Source organism: Rhopalosiphum padi, chromosome 4, assembly GCF_020882245.1.
Source record: "Rhopalosiphum padi isolate XX-2018 chromosome 4, ASM2088224v1, whole genome shotgun sequence".
Taxonomy (NCBI): domain Eukaryota; kingdom Metazoa; phylum Arthropoda; class Insecta; order Hemiptera; family Aphididae; genus Rhopalosiphum; species Rhopalosiphum padi.
Genome location: NC_083600.1, coordinates 45291096 through 45308319, shown reverse-complemented (window position 1 = coordinate 45308319; position 17224 = coordinate 45291096). Strand labels below are relative to the sequence as shown.

Here is a 17224-nt window from a genome sequence, read left to right as displayed (position 1 = left end):
TAATATGTACCTACGTATATCACATAATGGCTATTATAGGTCTCTTTTTTTCAGTGATTACGATGTGTTACACTGTTACATCATCGCTATATATGCGCATCTTAGACGGCGGTTTATTCGTGACCGGACGATCGATGCGAAAAAATACTATACACCTATATGTACATATTATAATACAATATTTTCAGTCGTGAAAAGTGTACACTATACAACTGTAGTATACGAGACTGGTAAAGGTATATAAACTAGCCAACACACACATTGCACCAGTCTGTGTTGAAGACATAGTTTATACTGTTTATATAGTCACTAATATATTGTACGAGTGCAGTTATTACCAAAACATTGTAATTCGGCGTGACCAGAAGCGTCGAACTAGGAATTAAAGTTTTTCGAAATCCCGCGCGGTAATATGGTATATTTAAACTGCTGTATAGTTCTAAGTATGATAAATAATAGTGGAAAAAAACGGCGTACTTTTCGCCGAAATAGTAACCCTCTCCCGTTACTCGATTTGAATATTATAGATTTATATTTTCGTGCGAGTATACAATGCGGAATACTGATTGCTTGTAAGTATTTTTAAGCTTGAAATAAGCAATACGACCAACAGTTTTATTATTATTGGGTACTATGAACGTACCATGAAAAATAAACGACTAAATAAAATACAACTATACGACGGACACGATTTCGTTTAAAGGTTCATTAAAAACAACTCGTCTCGTGATAATTAACATTACAAGCTTAAAAGTCAAAATAGCGGCGGACGTAGAACAGTGCAAAACTGCAAATCGTTTGTCGAAAGTAGGTACCTATACCTAATATATTAATCGTTATTTTTAAACTGTTTTTGCCCGTTTACACAACGAGATCGAGTAAATATATAATTGGCAATTCGCGATGAGCACACTGTTTACCACAAAATAATAGGCGGAAAAAAAACAATATATTATGTAAAAAAATTAATAATATATAAGAGACGTTTCGCAGATTACCTACACACACACACACACCAGTAGTTTAACGAACAAATACGTTACTACTACTACTACCACTACTACTAATACTACTACTACTACTATTACTATATAATAATAATAATAATAATAATAATAATACTATAGTAGTACTACTATTACTACTAGTTGCACGCAGCGTTGAGCGTCGACGTGCGCGCGCAACGCAGTACACAATAATTATCGCGTGGAAGGGGCAACACTGAGAGCGATCCACCGCCACGGTCTGTCGTATCACGCGTTCTGCACGACGCCCATACAATTATCAGCCGCAGCCGCGTCCGATTTTGTTGCCGTCAGGTTGCCGGTAGAGCATGTAGTGTCGTTCTCTCGTTCCGCGCACGACGACGTGATAATAATAACTACACATATTATTATTATAATAATTATTATTTTTCAATCCGTAGACGTAAAAATATTACGACCCGAATTCAGTTGAACACATTTACGGTAGCGATTTTCGTTTCGTTCGCGTAGCTAGAAAAAAAATAAAAAAATTAAATAACGCTCGTTCGACTGTGTTCGCGCGGTGCGGTGCGTATTATAATTTTTTTTTTTTTTCCAAACCCGAGAAAATCGTGTTTTCCGCGTCTCCGTGATTTTTTGTGCGCATCGTGCGGTATTAAAAATACGAAAACAAGTTCGTCGCCGTCGTTACCTCTGTGTGGTGCTCGCGCCGTGTGCGATTTTACGCGCGTCGATGCATCGCCGTACGATCAACGTCGCAGCCAACACGCCAGCGTCGTCTTGACACGGACAAAAACGGATTTTCTACTGCCCAGTTCGTCGTCGAGCACAGCGAACGTAAAAACTAAAAGGTACGGGCTTTTTTTTAATATTTACCGAGCACGACGTCCGTAACAGAAGTGTTTTATTTCATTTTTTTTTCGTTTTAACGATATCGTTTTATCGACTATCGTCGCGAAAAGTTGTAAAAAAAAAATATTAAACCGGTAGGTAGTCGACAACAGTCCTTTGCGGAAAATAAAATTTGGTTACATAATGCTTACACATAGCATAACATCTCTCTGCCCACATAACATAATATGTATACATAATAATATTATTATCAACGCCGTCGTTAAGTACGTAATACACGTTAGGTTTGAAGGCTTTACATAACAACCCCGGACTCGTAACACGGTTCGGACAGATTATGAGTTTTTTTCGCTGCTTTTACTACTCTTGATTTTTTTTTTTGTATTTAAATAATGTTTGCGTCTTCGCCCACCGCAAGACACGACAGGTAGTGCATAACGTAACACAATCGAAACGATTATAATATAAACGATCGAAGGGTGCCGCAGGTCGCCGGTGTCAGATGGGGGGTGCACTTTACACACACACCGAGTGACGGCGTGGTCCCGAACAGGTGTCAACCCCGTAGACGTGCCAAAAATAGGGGTCCGTCTGTAGTTGTATATAATAGGTATGCAGCAATAATAACAATATTATCTTCGATGGGACGAGGAAACTGTACCGTCGGGGAAGTCGTGTTGCGGTTTTACGACAGTGTTTTTGTTTTTCTAATTTTTTTTTCCGCTCCGCCTCCGCGTACGGCGAAAAAACGAAACGGAATAACCGCGCGCACGCACACACGCATAACGTCGCGGCGCGCGCGTCGAAAGGGTTGGCCGCACTGGTTATTGGTCACGCACGTCACACGAGCTGCAGCAGGCTAGTCTGTGGCGTCGCCGCCGCCGCCGCTTGTATTTCCTGTTCCGCGATCATAACGATTGTGTCGTATATAATAATAATAATAATAATAATAATAATATAAGCAGTCGTAATGTGTGTGTGTGTGTGTGAGTTTGCCCGAAGCAGCTTCGGCGGCTGTTGCCGTAGAGGATGAGTGGTTAGGACGCGCGGCGTGTGGTGTATTCGGTTGCGTCGGCGGTGTATAGTGTGCACAGGAGAAGGAGTAGCGTGTGTGTGTGCGGGACACGGACTAGGCGACCGGCGCGAGAGAGGGCTCCCGGAGACGACGACGACGACGACGACGACGACGAGATGCGTTCTTTTCCGCCACCGCCTCCCTTTCTCGTCGAACGCTATTGTCCTACGGTTGACCTTGACTACACACACACACGCATTTATACACACGACCGGATTCCGGACGGACTTCCACGTCTCAGACACACTACCACACGCACACACACACACACACACACACACACACACATACGGCCGAAGTCGGTATATGGTCGTTGTACGTGTGTAAAAAAAAGAATACATAATAATAATAATAATAATAAACGATATTTTATTACGCGTATTTCCCGGCTGCGGCGAACGTCGTTTGGGAATTTATTTTTCCTACCATTCGTTTCGGGGGAGGGTCAAGGTTTGTTTTCGCATTCCGTCGCCGTGCGTACTCTGCGACCGCCGCACGCAAGACGTGTCACGTCGCCGCGTACGACACTTTCCGCGTTTGCGTTGTTTTCGCAAATTCTCCGTGATAGGGGGGGGGGGAAGGTTTTTTTTTTTACAGGTTTTCCGTTTCCAATAATATAATAATATTACTCGATGATCAGGATTTATCTGTAACGACGATAACCCCGTTTCGAGTTATGCGCTCTTTCTCGTAACGACCGTGATAATAATTTTTAACATTTTTATTGTTGCCGCGCTCGCTAAGATGGAAAATATTCGTCCGTCGGATCGTTATACAGACTCCCGTGCACATTGCGGAGGAAGTGGGAGAGACGACAAAGAAGAAGCACTTGGTCTGTGTGCGTGTGTGTGCGCGCGCGTCGTGTTTTTGGGAAGCTGCCGCCGCAGCCGGTGGAATGTAAAGATGGGTCTACGGCTGCGGGTGTGCGAGGGGGTATGGAGATGACGGGTGGAATGGATGGTCGTCTTGTTGCGGTGCGGTGGTGGCGGCGGCGGAGGGACGACGAAAAAAAAAGGAAACGGCCCCGTTCCCACGGTTCGGTGTCTGGGGCGCCCGTCAGTGTGTGTGTGTGTGTGTGTGCGTGTGTTCCTCTCCGGTGTTGTATCGGGTGGTGCGAGTGTGTGTGAAGGGAGAGGACAAGGGATTCCTTATTTATTTTTTTTTCACTTCTCTTTTCTTTCTATCGCCGCCGCCGCCGCCGCAATCACCGCACCCCTACGACACCCGACGACGACACGGAACACCTGCTCGTTGCTTTCTCTCTCTCTCGCCCGTCACAGCGTACAAAAGGGACGCCCCCGCCGCGGCGCGTAAATCGTGGGGGAGAAAAATCTTCACGAGATGACACATATTTTTCTTATATAATATTTTCGTTCCCCCTCGTCGCCGTTATACAACACCGTACGGTGTTTTGATTTTTATTCGTTTCCCAACGTCGGTCGTGACCGGGTCGTCGTTTTTCCAACAAAACTTATAACCACCGTAGTTGCCGCCGCCATTGACCACGCTTGCAGGTGGCCGACATTTTAGTCTCTCTGGGTACGTGCATATTTTTTTTTTATTCTTATTTAAATCATCGAATAAAATAATCGTATTGTGAAGCGCCGTCCGCAGGATATCGGATGTGCGCGCGGTTAATAAGGTCAATTTTTCCATTTCACAATCGACGTCCGCGAATTATACATTTATTTATTTTACCTTATACATATTTAATTAAATAAATTATAATTATGATTAATCAAATGTTAATGTTTTCGCTTCCGGCGATCCGATGTCGGGCCATAGCCCACGTGTACACAATAGTGTCACACACAACACGACATAGTTTGTCACGAAATATATTCTAAATTATAACGATTTGGTTTTTGGCGAACGAATCGTGGAGGGCATCCAGTTTTTCCTTATTTCGCTCCATCGGGTTAGGTTACGCCGCCAACCGGCTACAGCAGCATCGCAGATCGTTTTTGTCGTGCACGCAAAGCAACGACATGGAAGCGCCGCCACACGAGCCAAGTGAAACCCGTTTCGGTCTCCTCTCTCGACATATGGCGACGGCGGCGGGGTAACATGACCTGTTGCTGCGCGCGCCGCAGAGCGGAAGTTCCTATTACGCGCTCGCGCGCGTGTGTATGTGTAGTCCCGGGACAAAGAACCGCGTTTGCCGCCTCCGTTCAAGGTTAACCGCCGCCGCGTCTCGGTTTTCCTTCTGTGTGCATATTATAATATCGCGCTCGTGTGTGTGTGTGTGTGTGTGTGTTCCGTAAGTATTAAAAGAAACGAAAATCAAAGTTTCCACCAGAATTCGATATACATCCTATTGCGCCGATAAGGAATACCGACGTGTGCATATTGGTGACGGTCAAACAGCAGTGCCGCCGACTGCTGTTTGAGAACATCATTTTAATAATATGTTAACGATATTCGACGACAATAATTATTAATATAATACAGTCGCAGTCGATTTTATTATTATTTATTAGAAGTAATGAATATTCTCGTCTTATTTTTTTTTTTTTTTTTTTTTATCGCAATGTCGCGGACTCACATAAATTTATTATGGCGTATGCGACGACGGTCGTGTTCCACAACGGAAGAATATTATAATATTACACGAAAAGAGGACACACACACACGACAAAGACGATGTTGTGCGGTCGAAAAGACGTATAATGTATTATAATATTGTTAAAATACCGGCGACGGTCCGCGCACGCGTTTCCCGTAAGACCGGAAGTGTGTTACTACTGCGGCGGCGGTGATACGTAACACGGTTTATTATGTTCGATACATTGCGTGTACGAATTTTTTATTTTATTTTTGGTGGCCAACGACGGGAAGTGCACGCCAAGAAGTTTTCGTGGTACGCCGCCGTTGTTTTACCGTTCTATTTTTACGATCCGTGCGTGTCTAAAACCGTCGTCGTCTTCGTTGTGTGGTGTTGATCGTCGTCGTCGCCGTGTCTATTATGAAAATAATAATAATAAATAATGTGAGACGACGACGACTACTATTTTATTATTCCGCCTAAAAACGGGCGCACTGCGAAAAATCCTATAAATAACAATAAAATTAATTTCGTTCGTAGACACGTACACGTTACAATAATCATCGAATATAAGCGACATAATATCACAGAACATTATTATGATATTGTGACAAACGAGCTACGTTTACAAACCTCGATTTCCGTACCATTTTGTACGACCGATGGATATTATATTATTATGATTATTATTATTTACGTTTGAACGAGAAGCGAATAGATAATGCAATCGCATTATTCGCAGAAAAATATTTTTGTCCTAAAAATAAAAATTTTAATAAAAGTAAAAAACGAATAATTTATTATAATAATAAGATATTCAACTCGAACACGCTAAGGACCATTGTTCCGAACTTTCGACCATCGCTGACGATGGTTAGACGTTTTTTCGGCGGCGTGCCCGAAATACGAACCATCCAATGAGTTTTTTCTCAAAAACTGTGCTATTATAAAAACGATTTCTCTCCACGATATAATAATACAATATTCATCGTGTACATTCTTCCGCGTTTTACGGAGGTTAACCTACGTCGGTTAACCTACTAACGACGATACGACGTACAATCAAACGCGTTGTTGTTAACGCGCGGGGTCTATTGACTATATTATTATTAAAATATCATACGAAAACGATTGTTATTTATTGATAACAATAGTATACGTTTATAATAACGTTGTGCTATAGTTCGACAGCCGTCCGATTACTGTGTTGTAAAATAATGTTATAAATTATAATATAATATTATAACATAATACGGTTTTTATCGACATGTACGTCGTCGGCGTCGCGTCGTCGTTTAATAATAATTACCATATTTACGTTATTATTTATAATTCTAGGAATTACTCGTTATTTTTAACCAATCATAAATGTTAATTTATTAGATAAAACTGTCGATTTTCTTTATGTTTCGCGCAATCTCTAGTCCGTTTCTTGTCATCTTTATGTTTTAATTGTACTTTTTATCTAATCGGGTTTAATTTTTTTTCTTCTTTTAATTCGGTGAACTTAAAAATAACTAATTGAGGTCAAATCATTGTTAATCGTTCAAACTTCCAATATATCCTCAGTGTTTTATAAAAAAAATCGACTACGATGGAAACCATTTCCAAGTAAAACAAATCGTTTATCTACGAATCGGCGTATTGTATTTTATTACATTATTTACGTTTATCGTCTTAAGTATCTCATATTATATTTTTTTACACTAATATCGGTTGAAATGATTAAGCAGATAAAATTACCAACTTTCGATGCACTCAAAGATCATCCGGTTGTTTGATACAGTGGTCCATAGAAGATAAATAATGACGTAACGATGAGAGACGTAGTTTGAGTAGGTATGTAGGTTCTATTATTATCGGCCGATAGTCCCGAGGTTTAATGTCCGGAAGAAGGGTTTATTTTGTATTTATTTTTAACCGTCCAAATTTTTTTTTTTTTCGGAACCTTACCCCACCGTACCGGAAGAACGTAAACGAAACTATATCGCCCTATATAATATATTATAGTTTATTCTTATACATCCTTTTTTTAATGAATATCTGTCAGTTTCCGAATAGGGTTTTACTGAAATTTTTTATTTGGTGTAAAAAAATCACTCCATCTATAATAGGAAGTAGTAATATGTGTTATGCATTAACTTGTATACGGAAGATTAATTATAATTTTAATTAGTTCCGAGAAGTCCAAGTTATAAGAACGAGAAATGTTAATTTGTAATTACCAAACAAATAATTTTATCATTTATCATCGATGACTCGTTTATGAAATAATGTGTTGTGCAATTAATGTAGAGTATAATATATTATTTCGCCGGCTCACAAAAACTTGTTTTGAATTTGGGTGACGGAGAATTACGCACTATTTATCTATACTATTTATTTTATTATTTTTTCTGTTCCATTTCCTCTTCATGGCGGCGGTTCAAGGTTTTTTTTGAAGGTTCTTATTTTTGACAAACACCGGAAATCCCGTTATTTTGTTTGCGCGTTCCCTCGACTTACCTGCTACCATACCTAGATTTAAGTTCGAGGGCAATTTTCGCGCTGTCGTAGAAAATTCATTCCGGAAATCTTATCGGTGGCGGCACAGGATGCGATGCGCACCGTACATGACGACCTCCGGTCGTCTATAAGGGGAACGAAAAGAAAAAAAATACTAATAACGTGCATAATAATGACGAAGTATACATAATATTGTTAATACCGGAAGTACCGGAACGGAAACACTGCACAATGTGGTTATACACCTACTGTCGGCGGTTGGTAAATTACAATAATAATTATTTTTACAGTCAAAGTTAAGACGGTTAAAAATATGTATGCTAAGATGTATCTTAACGTTAGTCGTGTAATATTAGTCAATTTGGTGTTATAGATAACAATTATTATTTATTATTGTTATAGTATTATTGATATCGGCGATATCGCATTCAATACTGTTTTAAAGCAGTGGGCTTGCCTCCGAAAATTCAACGAGTTTGGTAAAAATATCTAGCATTTAAAATCATGTTGACTATTGTAGACTATTGGTTGGTCGAATGGTTTCTTATTTTTGTTTTTTTACAGTGAACATATTATTATTGTTAGTTATTAATGTTATTACTATTACTACTGTAGTACTGGTATATTGCATTATCGCATTTCCGTTTTGACGATTTCCGCGTAGACGATCACCTTGCGAGACGAACACGCCCACACCGTGTGTGCGTGCGTGTGTGTATCCCCTCCGGAGACTGCTTGAAAAAATAAAAAACCGACACGTCGAGTACGCGTGCAAACCGGCGGCGCTGTTCGTGTTCGTCGAAATTACGTCACGCGTTGGTTTTTTCCCTTTAAAATTGTCTTTACCCGGAAAACGACGATGATGACGAATATCAAGTATCGGGTGGTTGAACGTGAAAATGCCTCGTTTATTTTTTAACGTATACTCGTTCTCGTTTAATAATAATTTTTTTGTCATATTTTCGGATAATTTTTTTCCGCATAATCAGTCTGGACGTCATTTATATTACACGCAGTAGTCGTCGACGTTGCCCGCCAGTCATCACTACCGTAAAAAACCAATAGATGGTCGGTCTGTTTTCTTTTTCTTTCCACTTACAGAACGTATTGCTGTTTTTTTATTTCTCGTGTATGTGTGATTCGTGTAGAATATCGATCAGCAACAACGAGAGGTCGGGTTCGTACGCTTCGAATAGTAATAATAAATCTTCGGTACGTATAATTTTTTTTTTAAATCGAGAGAGAAACAATTTAGTTAAAACAACACACTTGATTTTTATCTTTTTTTTCTCGTGGGGCGACGCTCAAGTTACGCGATCGGATATAATATTATTATATTATATAGTTAAAACTACGTTTCGTTGTCTAAAAGTCTGTTTTAATAATATTATACAATATTTTTACCGCCGTTAATATAATATTATTAGTATTATTTTCTTAACTGCACGTCCCAACGAAAACTTTGTTGTTTAATCAGAAACGTACCGCTCGCCACTGTTAGTAAAACAAACTTGCACGTACTTGGCGGCGTCGGCGGTCATCGTCCGCTTACTTATAAACAAAAGGCTGGCAAACATTTCCGAAAACACACGAATTCCAATTACTCGCACTAACGAAAAACAGCTGCAGTTTTACGACGACTATGATGATGATAGCGTAATGGTCGTATTTATTTTGTAAAATGTAAATAATTACATTACGTTAGTATCGAACAATAATAATTAAAATACCGTATACGCGCGTTTCTTCTATATTATTTTGTTGACGACGCTATTTGAAAATGAAATGTGTAATATTATTATAATGTACCTAATTATGTTTAAAATAACATAATATGGTGTAGATAAAATTCGATAAGCATATTACGATGTATAACGAAATATGGGAGGAAAAGGTCGGAAGAATGTAATTACCTCGCCGTCGCGTAAGAAATAGCGTTTCCGGCTGCGCCCGTTTCCCGCAAACACACACATAACACAACACACATTGCCATATTATGCATACGCATAACAACACACACGTACATTATAATGCACAAACGTGTATAATATGGTAATCAATTCGTTTGACCTTCCTACCGGGTGTACCCGGATCCTGGTTCGGGCTTGAAGAGCATACCGAATTCATATACGAGCGCGAGATTGAATAATGGCCAACGGCCACTTTAAGCCCGTGCAACGGTTTTCAACGCGATGCTATAAATTCGTCAGACTGTTTTGTTTTTCAATCGTTTGATTTATTGTTATAGATTCGTTACAATATTATAGAGAATTACTGTTCGGGTTATTATTATTGTTGGAAACTGTTTCCTTCTCACTCTCTCTCTGTCTGTCTCTGTCTCTCCGTCTTTCCGAGACTAACGCGAGTAACGAGTATATATTATAATATGATAAAGTAATAGTAATAACTAATAAGTAATAACAGTTAAGTAATATTTCGTTATCGTCGCAATTATTATTGTGTTCGACCTTTACCACTCGTCTGTGTGTGCGCGGTCGATAGCAAACCGAGCGCAAACTATCAAATTTTAATAATAATAATTAATTATTAATTATTGTTGTGTGATATCCTGGCGATGTACGAAAACAACATTATTTCACGCATGTTTTGTTGCACCGCGTAATAATCGTATAGCATAATATTCTCGGTGAGTACGCTCGGAATGACGACGACAGGTGTATTTCTTTATAGTCTGTGGCACTCGAAACGCGATAATGTTAAAAAAAATAAAACCCTAGTACATAGGCGTCTTGTAAGTACCACAACTGCTCAGTATAGATAAATATGTGCCCTCGTATAGTGTACACAAAGTTATACGCTTCCCCTCCCCATCCCCTCCCCCAGTCACGAGTAATTATCATTAGACGTTAGAGATCGACGTGCTCGGCGGCTGTTTCGGCGTTACGTCCGAGTTACAGCGGTACGCACTATATTATACTGTTCACACAACAACAATAATAAATTGTTATCCCCGATTTTATAACGTGTACTATGCTGTCTGTTTACCAACGACTAATCATGTTCGTCATATACGGTGACTACTAATAAACAGTAATAATTATTATTGTAATGCATACACACACGCACACGTACATTCGACACGATCGTTCCGCTGTCGTAAGGTTGAGCCGCGCATGATACAACAATATAATAATATGACCGGTTCAGTCGGGAAACGACAAAAAATAAAAAATAAAATAATGAGCCGTCGTCGTTGTCTCGTTAATACTATAAACGAGTTTTGCGATACGAAGACGAGGACGGCGACGGCGAAGGCATTTTAATAATCATAATTGGATTGCTGATAAAATTAATTGTATGCAATGTTCAATTTCGGCGAACGAAACGTTCGTCGGTCAATAATAATATATTGAAATATCAGTTTACGTCCAAAAGACGACATCATTAACGGCATTAACACTGCGATAGTTTAATACTATTATATTGTTGTTGACGTTCAAGGAAACGGGAGAACGGTATTTTTCCGTGTTAAAACGCGCTTTGTGGTTTTCTGGTTTCTTGATAGAACACAACCCAGCAGCGGCGGCGTGCATTTCAAAATCGATGACATATGAAATAAATAATAATTAAAAATTATTATTATCATTATTATTTATTGTCGAATACGCACAACCCCTCTTCCCACCACTCACACATATTTCGTGCGTAAAATAATATATTATGCACGTATAAGACCCGTACATAATAATACAATATCATACGTATCATACATTTCATGTACACCGTACATTAATGTCACATTTTTTGTCTCTGCATTTCTCTCCGCCACAGTGCTTATATACAGTGTGTGAGTGTGTTTGTTCCGGAGACGACGTGGACGTATACGCGAAATCCCACGCGGAACTACACAGAGCGGTGCTCGTGGTGTCTATCGGCGCAACATGTAAGGTCCTGAGTTGGTGTATTCGAAAAACGGAACTCTTACGTACTAGATAATATCGAACATATAAAACAATCCATTTTTGTTTTTTTGAACTAAAGTTCTGGGCTTAAATAACGCGATATTTTTGATGTACAGAGTGGGACATAGTGTTTTCCCACGAGTTATAGTACAGAAAAACGTATAAACGGTGGTCACCAGAGTACCAGACACTCCGGACATGTATTATTATGTATGTAGAGCGTTTTATCGAATTTGAAGACGTCTTTTCTACGCGCGTATGATATGATTTATGACGTGTACGCTTACCGATCTTCTCAAGTCTGTCGCTCTGTATACACGCGAGTGTGGTAGAAAATATGTTTTTCGTTCGTACACTACGACACGTGTATAAAAACGATTTCGGTGCCATTGCGGGTTATCGACCATCGGGGGTTATCATAATCGTAGCAACAACTGTTCGCTTATCACGTTCCGTTTGTGAATAGTTCGTCGTCGACTCGACAGTACCTACTAAACGACACACACCTGTGGTAACTGGTACTGCGCTGTTGTCTAGGAATTTACTGTAATGGTACAAATTCACACATCGACGTGCATTTCCGTCTTTAGATATTATTATCAGTAGTAATTAATCGGTTTCGCACACACGTAGGTACGTGAGTACTCTTACAATCTCGTTTCCGCACAAAACGTCGTGTAAACCTCTTGCCATTCGCACGATACGTAATTCCACGTGTAAAACTGGATTTGGTTGTCCCGGCGGTGATTTTATTCTCTTTCTCTCTTTCAAACAGACTCTTAATATTATGTGATGACCTACACGAAGTATTAAATATGTTGCGCATACCTCTGTACATACTCTGGTAGTTTCAAATTTTTTCGATTGAAATCTGCACCTTACATGGAAACCAGACAAAAGTCTTTTGAAACAGTAGCTACTTTTTTTCATCAGCAGAGTATGGTACCTGCTGTGGTGCACCCCGTCGCGTGTTGCGCAATAGCCGCGTGGCAGAGCGCCTTATTATTTCGAACGCATTTTTCGTTTTTTTTTTCTACATTGTATCTTGTTAGTTGTGTTTCAAGACCTATAAAATAGGTAGTACAATTGTCGTCTTGTTGTGTTGATTTCGTTTACGATGCGCTTCTTTTTTATACCAGCATGTTCGACCGACAATAGGATTTAATAGCTGCACGGTACCTGTATATTGTGTAATAAACGTGCACAGTATATTTGGTGTATAATATGTAATTTGTGTGGTCTATCGAAGATCCGTATGGGCTGTGGCGGAACGTAAAAAAAAACCACAGTCTGCTACGGCGCAGACGACTAACGAACTGTTCTTACAGTATTATATAATACATATACCTATAGATAGAACCGCAGGTAAACACGGCAGTATATGACACCTATATACGTGGAGGTATTATAAAAAAAAAATAACCCACAAACATATACATGTATATATACGGATGCGCACAATATATAGACCGCGAGCCAACACGGCAATCATCAGCACCCGGCGGGACCGTTATGGAAATAGGTACAAACGCAACGCGCGTTTTGGCAACAACACCGCGGTGGATTGCTGTCGCGATCTCGGGCGCCAGAATATCCGTTTTGTTTTTCTTTTCTAATGATGTATTATTTGTTGAATTATTAACCGTCCGATTTCGCATCGCTGCTGATTTTCGCCGATTTTCTCACCGTGTCCTCCTGATAAATATTCATGACCTTTTCTGCCGCGGTCAATTCCCATACTTTTATTGTTGTTTTTTTTTTTTATATTAGGTTAGGTCTTATCCGAAACCACTATTATAATAGTTTACAATACTGCTATCTTTATAATATGTGCGTATAACCTAACCGCGGTATTACAATATTAATCTCGGTCGTGTATATTATTCGTTTTTATAGCTACGTAAGAATAGTTTTTAACAACAATTTGCAAAGCGGAATAATATATTACCGCGGTCGTTATTGACAGGTGTAATAAATTCGTGATTATTGTTTACGTTTCAGATCCGATTCTCTAAAGGCATCATGAAATTGATGCCCCTGACTCCGGGTCAGGTGTCAACGATAACGCGGCACGGCGGTGGCGTCGGCGTCGGCGGCGGCCTAGGCAGTGGCCTAAGCGGTGGTGCGGCAGTCGGCGGCGGCGGAGCGACCAACGGGGGTACCACCGGCGGCCCAGGCATGACCAACAACGCAGCCGCCGCGGCGTTTGTGTTCAACAGCGGTGCAGCGGCGGCCGCCGATCTGTTCTGGCGTTACCACCATCACCATCCGCACCACGGTGGTGCCTTTAACTTCCCGCCTTCGCCAACACTGTTGCCGCCCACTCCGTTCCCGTCTCCACTCGACTTCAAACACCACTTACCGGCCAACTTGAGTGAGTTTACTGTTTTACACTCGTTATCGAAAACGTTTCGTGTTTTTTTTTTAAAAACCAAAAAAAAAATACGTCCTGTTTTACTTTTTTTTAACACCACCCGTATTTGATCGTTACGTTATTTTCGTTGCACAGTTACCGACCCGAGAATTTGGACCAAAGAAGACGTGGCCGCTTTCATACAGTGGGCCGAAATCGAATTTGACTTGCCGCGGTTCGACACCGAATTGTTCCAGATGAACGGCAAAGCGCTTTGCCTGTTGACCAAACAGGACTTGGGCGAACGGTGTCCGGGCGCCGGCGACCTGCTCTACAACGTGCTGCAACTGCTGCGGCGCGGCGGTGACATGATGAGCGCCGGAAGTGCCGGACACCTGCCCGGCAGCCCGGTCGCCTCGCACTTCCCTTTCAGTCCCACGTGGTGTCTGCCGGCACCGTCTTCGCCGGCCGTCCTCAGCCCGGCCCCGTCCATAGACAGCCAGTCGGACAGCCCCCGGCACATGGACTACCACCAACAGCAGCCGCCGGTCGCCTCCTCCACGTCCACGGTCGGCCACCACCTCACGCCCAGCGTGTCCATATTCCCGACGACTCCGACAATTGGTAAGTGGTGAATCGTAAATTATTTTACAGGTCCTATACAAGACGTGTGTTGGGATGATAATCAACATTGAGATTTCCCGACGTGTGTAATTTTCAACAAAAATTGATGATCGTGTTTTTTCGCTTTCAGGATACTCGAACAACGGCGGCACCAGCTCTGGCGGCAGCAATCAGTCCGATTCCGACCCAGAAGAATCGTCTGCTAGCAGTGGCACGCTGAACTTACCGCCACCCACGCCCACCACCCCGTCTTCGTCAACGTCACCTCCGCCATACTCTCCTTCCACGCCCAAACAGTCTAACGGAAATATATTCTTCCCGTCCGGCGATTCAAACTCAATCGAACCAAATACAAGTACGTACCTGTTGTTTACAAAACAAACGTGTACGACAGACTGATTAACACGCGTTTCATATTGTTTACAGATGGTCGACTCTTGTGGGATTTCCTACAGCAACTGCTAAACGACACCCATCAACGTTTCACCGGCTTCATAGCGTGGAAAAACCAAGAAATGGGAGTTTTCAAGATTGTCGATCCCCCGGGTCTTGCCAAACTGTGGGGCATACAGAAGAACCACTTGTCCATGAATTACGACAAGATGTCCAGAGCCTTGCGTTACTATTACAGGGTAAACATCCTCAGGAAGGTGCAGGGTGAAAGACACTGTTACCAGTAAGTTCATGTTTTTTTTTTATTTTTGCATTTTATGTCTTTGTGACATTTTTAATCGTCATGATTTTAATTTTTTTTTTTTAATTTTTGTATAGGTTTCTTCGCAACCCCAGTGAATTGAAATGCATAAAAAATATATCTCTATTGCGTCAGCAAATGGCGTCATCGCCTCAAACTCCGACTACAACTACTCCCAAACTCGAATCATCAGCGGGAGATGTATCTGATGAAGACTATAAACCAACTGACTTGAGCATGTCATGTCCACCCAGCTCGTGGCAAGAAGGACCTCAAGACTTGTCGACTGCGTCGACTAGTTCATCAATGCAACTGCAGCTCAACATGTCTACTTCGATGACCCCACCAGTGTCTTCTGGAATGACTAAGGCGGCTCTTAAACTTGAACAAGCTTCATAGAGTAGTCGTCAGAATCCTCTCTCCCCCCACCGTGCGCCTTTATTAAATCAGCGTATACAAATTTACTCAAGAAAAAAGTCTTTATTATATATATATATTTTTTTCTTAATATGTTACCATGTCGAATGTTTTATTTTGTACGCTAACCACGAACTGTTTCCATACATATTTCCTAATGGTATGTTCGGGGTGCAATCCACACAGGGTATTCTTATTGTATCCAAAATAATAATAATAATAATAACAAGATTTAGTTGTACTAAACATGTCAAGAGTTATTAACAGTCTCCGACTGCGCCAATGGCACATCCCTTAAGACTGTCGCACAACGAAATATACACAGCGCAACGAATATGATGCTTGCATCTGAAGAATGTTACGTTACCAGTAGTATATTATGAATTTTTTTTATAATTAATTTAAAAAAAAAAAATTGACTGACATTATTAAACGCAGTTGACTAGTAAAAGTTTGTGCGAGAAAAACACGTCTGAGACTTTGGATTTTATTTTTATACAGTAATATTTAGCCCAATATATTTTAAGATTTAAATTTTTTATTATGTATAAGCAAATAGGTGATTGATAAAAACAAAAGTGTCTTCCTCAATATAGAAAATTAAAAATTGATAAGAAAAGATAGTAATTAAAAAATATGTTGTTATAATTTGTTGAATCATGTACATATGTCTATTTAAATAAATTTATTATTATTATATTATTATTATTTTATTATTATTATACATACATAATGAGTAAATAAATATAAAATATATATATATATATATTTTTAAGTGTATTAACTTAATCAAATACCTCGATAAGTTTTATTACTAAATAGGTTATTAACTTGTTAAAAAATAAAATAACTAAATTAATTTTACTTCATTGCCCGAATTGTTTAATATGCCGTTATGTCTTTCAATCACGTACGGCCAAATCCGTACATATTTATGTATTATATTATAATTATTTATAACAATTATACATCGAAAATGTGATGCCCAAATTTGTTCAATACAAAGTACAAACACAGATTAAGTTATTTAAATTTGACTTGTGTTGGGTAATTAAAAGAAAGAAATATGTAAAATTTTTTTTATTTACTTTAACAAGACTTGTTGTTTTTGATGTTCATTTTATATAATAATATATAAAAATATAAATAACTGTTTTCTTTTCAATACATTTTTAATTTTAAGCTAACATTCCTCATAAATCGTAATCCTTTAAATAGTTTTTTTTTTTAATATTATAAATTTTTTTTTT

The 17224-nt window shown here is 39.8% G+C and overlaps 1 protein-coding gene across 3 annotated transcripts; it reads left to right on the top strand.

The window, feature by feature from the left end:
* Positions 1 to 1277: 1277 nt before the first annotated feature.
* On the top strand, positions 1278 to 17139 carry LOC132928554 (ets DNA-binding protein pokkuri-like). 3 transcript variants are annotated; one of them, XM_060993323.1, is made up of 6 exons: positions 1278 to 1837; positions 13888 to 14260; positions 14396 to 14863; positions 14994 to 15218; positions 15290 to 15539; positions 15635 to 16673. In XM_060993323.1, exons 2-6 carry the CDS (start codon positions 13909 to 13911, stop codon positions 15954 to 15956), a joined length of 1617 nt encoding a protein of 538 aa, XP_060849306.1. In that variant the 5' UTR covers positions 1278 to 1837; positions 13888 to 13908; the 3' UTR covers positions 15957 to 16673. The 3 variants fall into 3 exon arrangements, with proteins under 3 accessions (XP_060849306.1, XP_060849307.1, XP_060849305.1); XM_060993324.1 differs by lacking the exon at positions 1278 to 1837 and adding an exon at positions 4321 to 4452; XM_060993322.1 differs by lacking the exon at positions 1278 to 1837 and adding an exon at positions 9080 to 9175 and having other exon boundaries at positions 15635 to 17139.
* Positions 17140 to 17224: the final 85 nt, after the last annotated feature.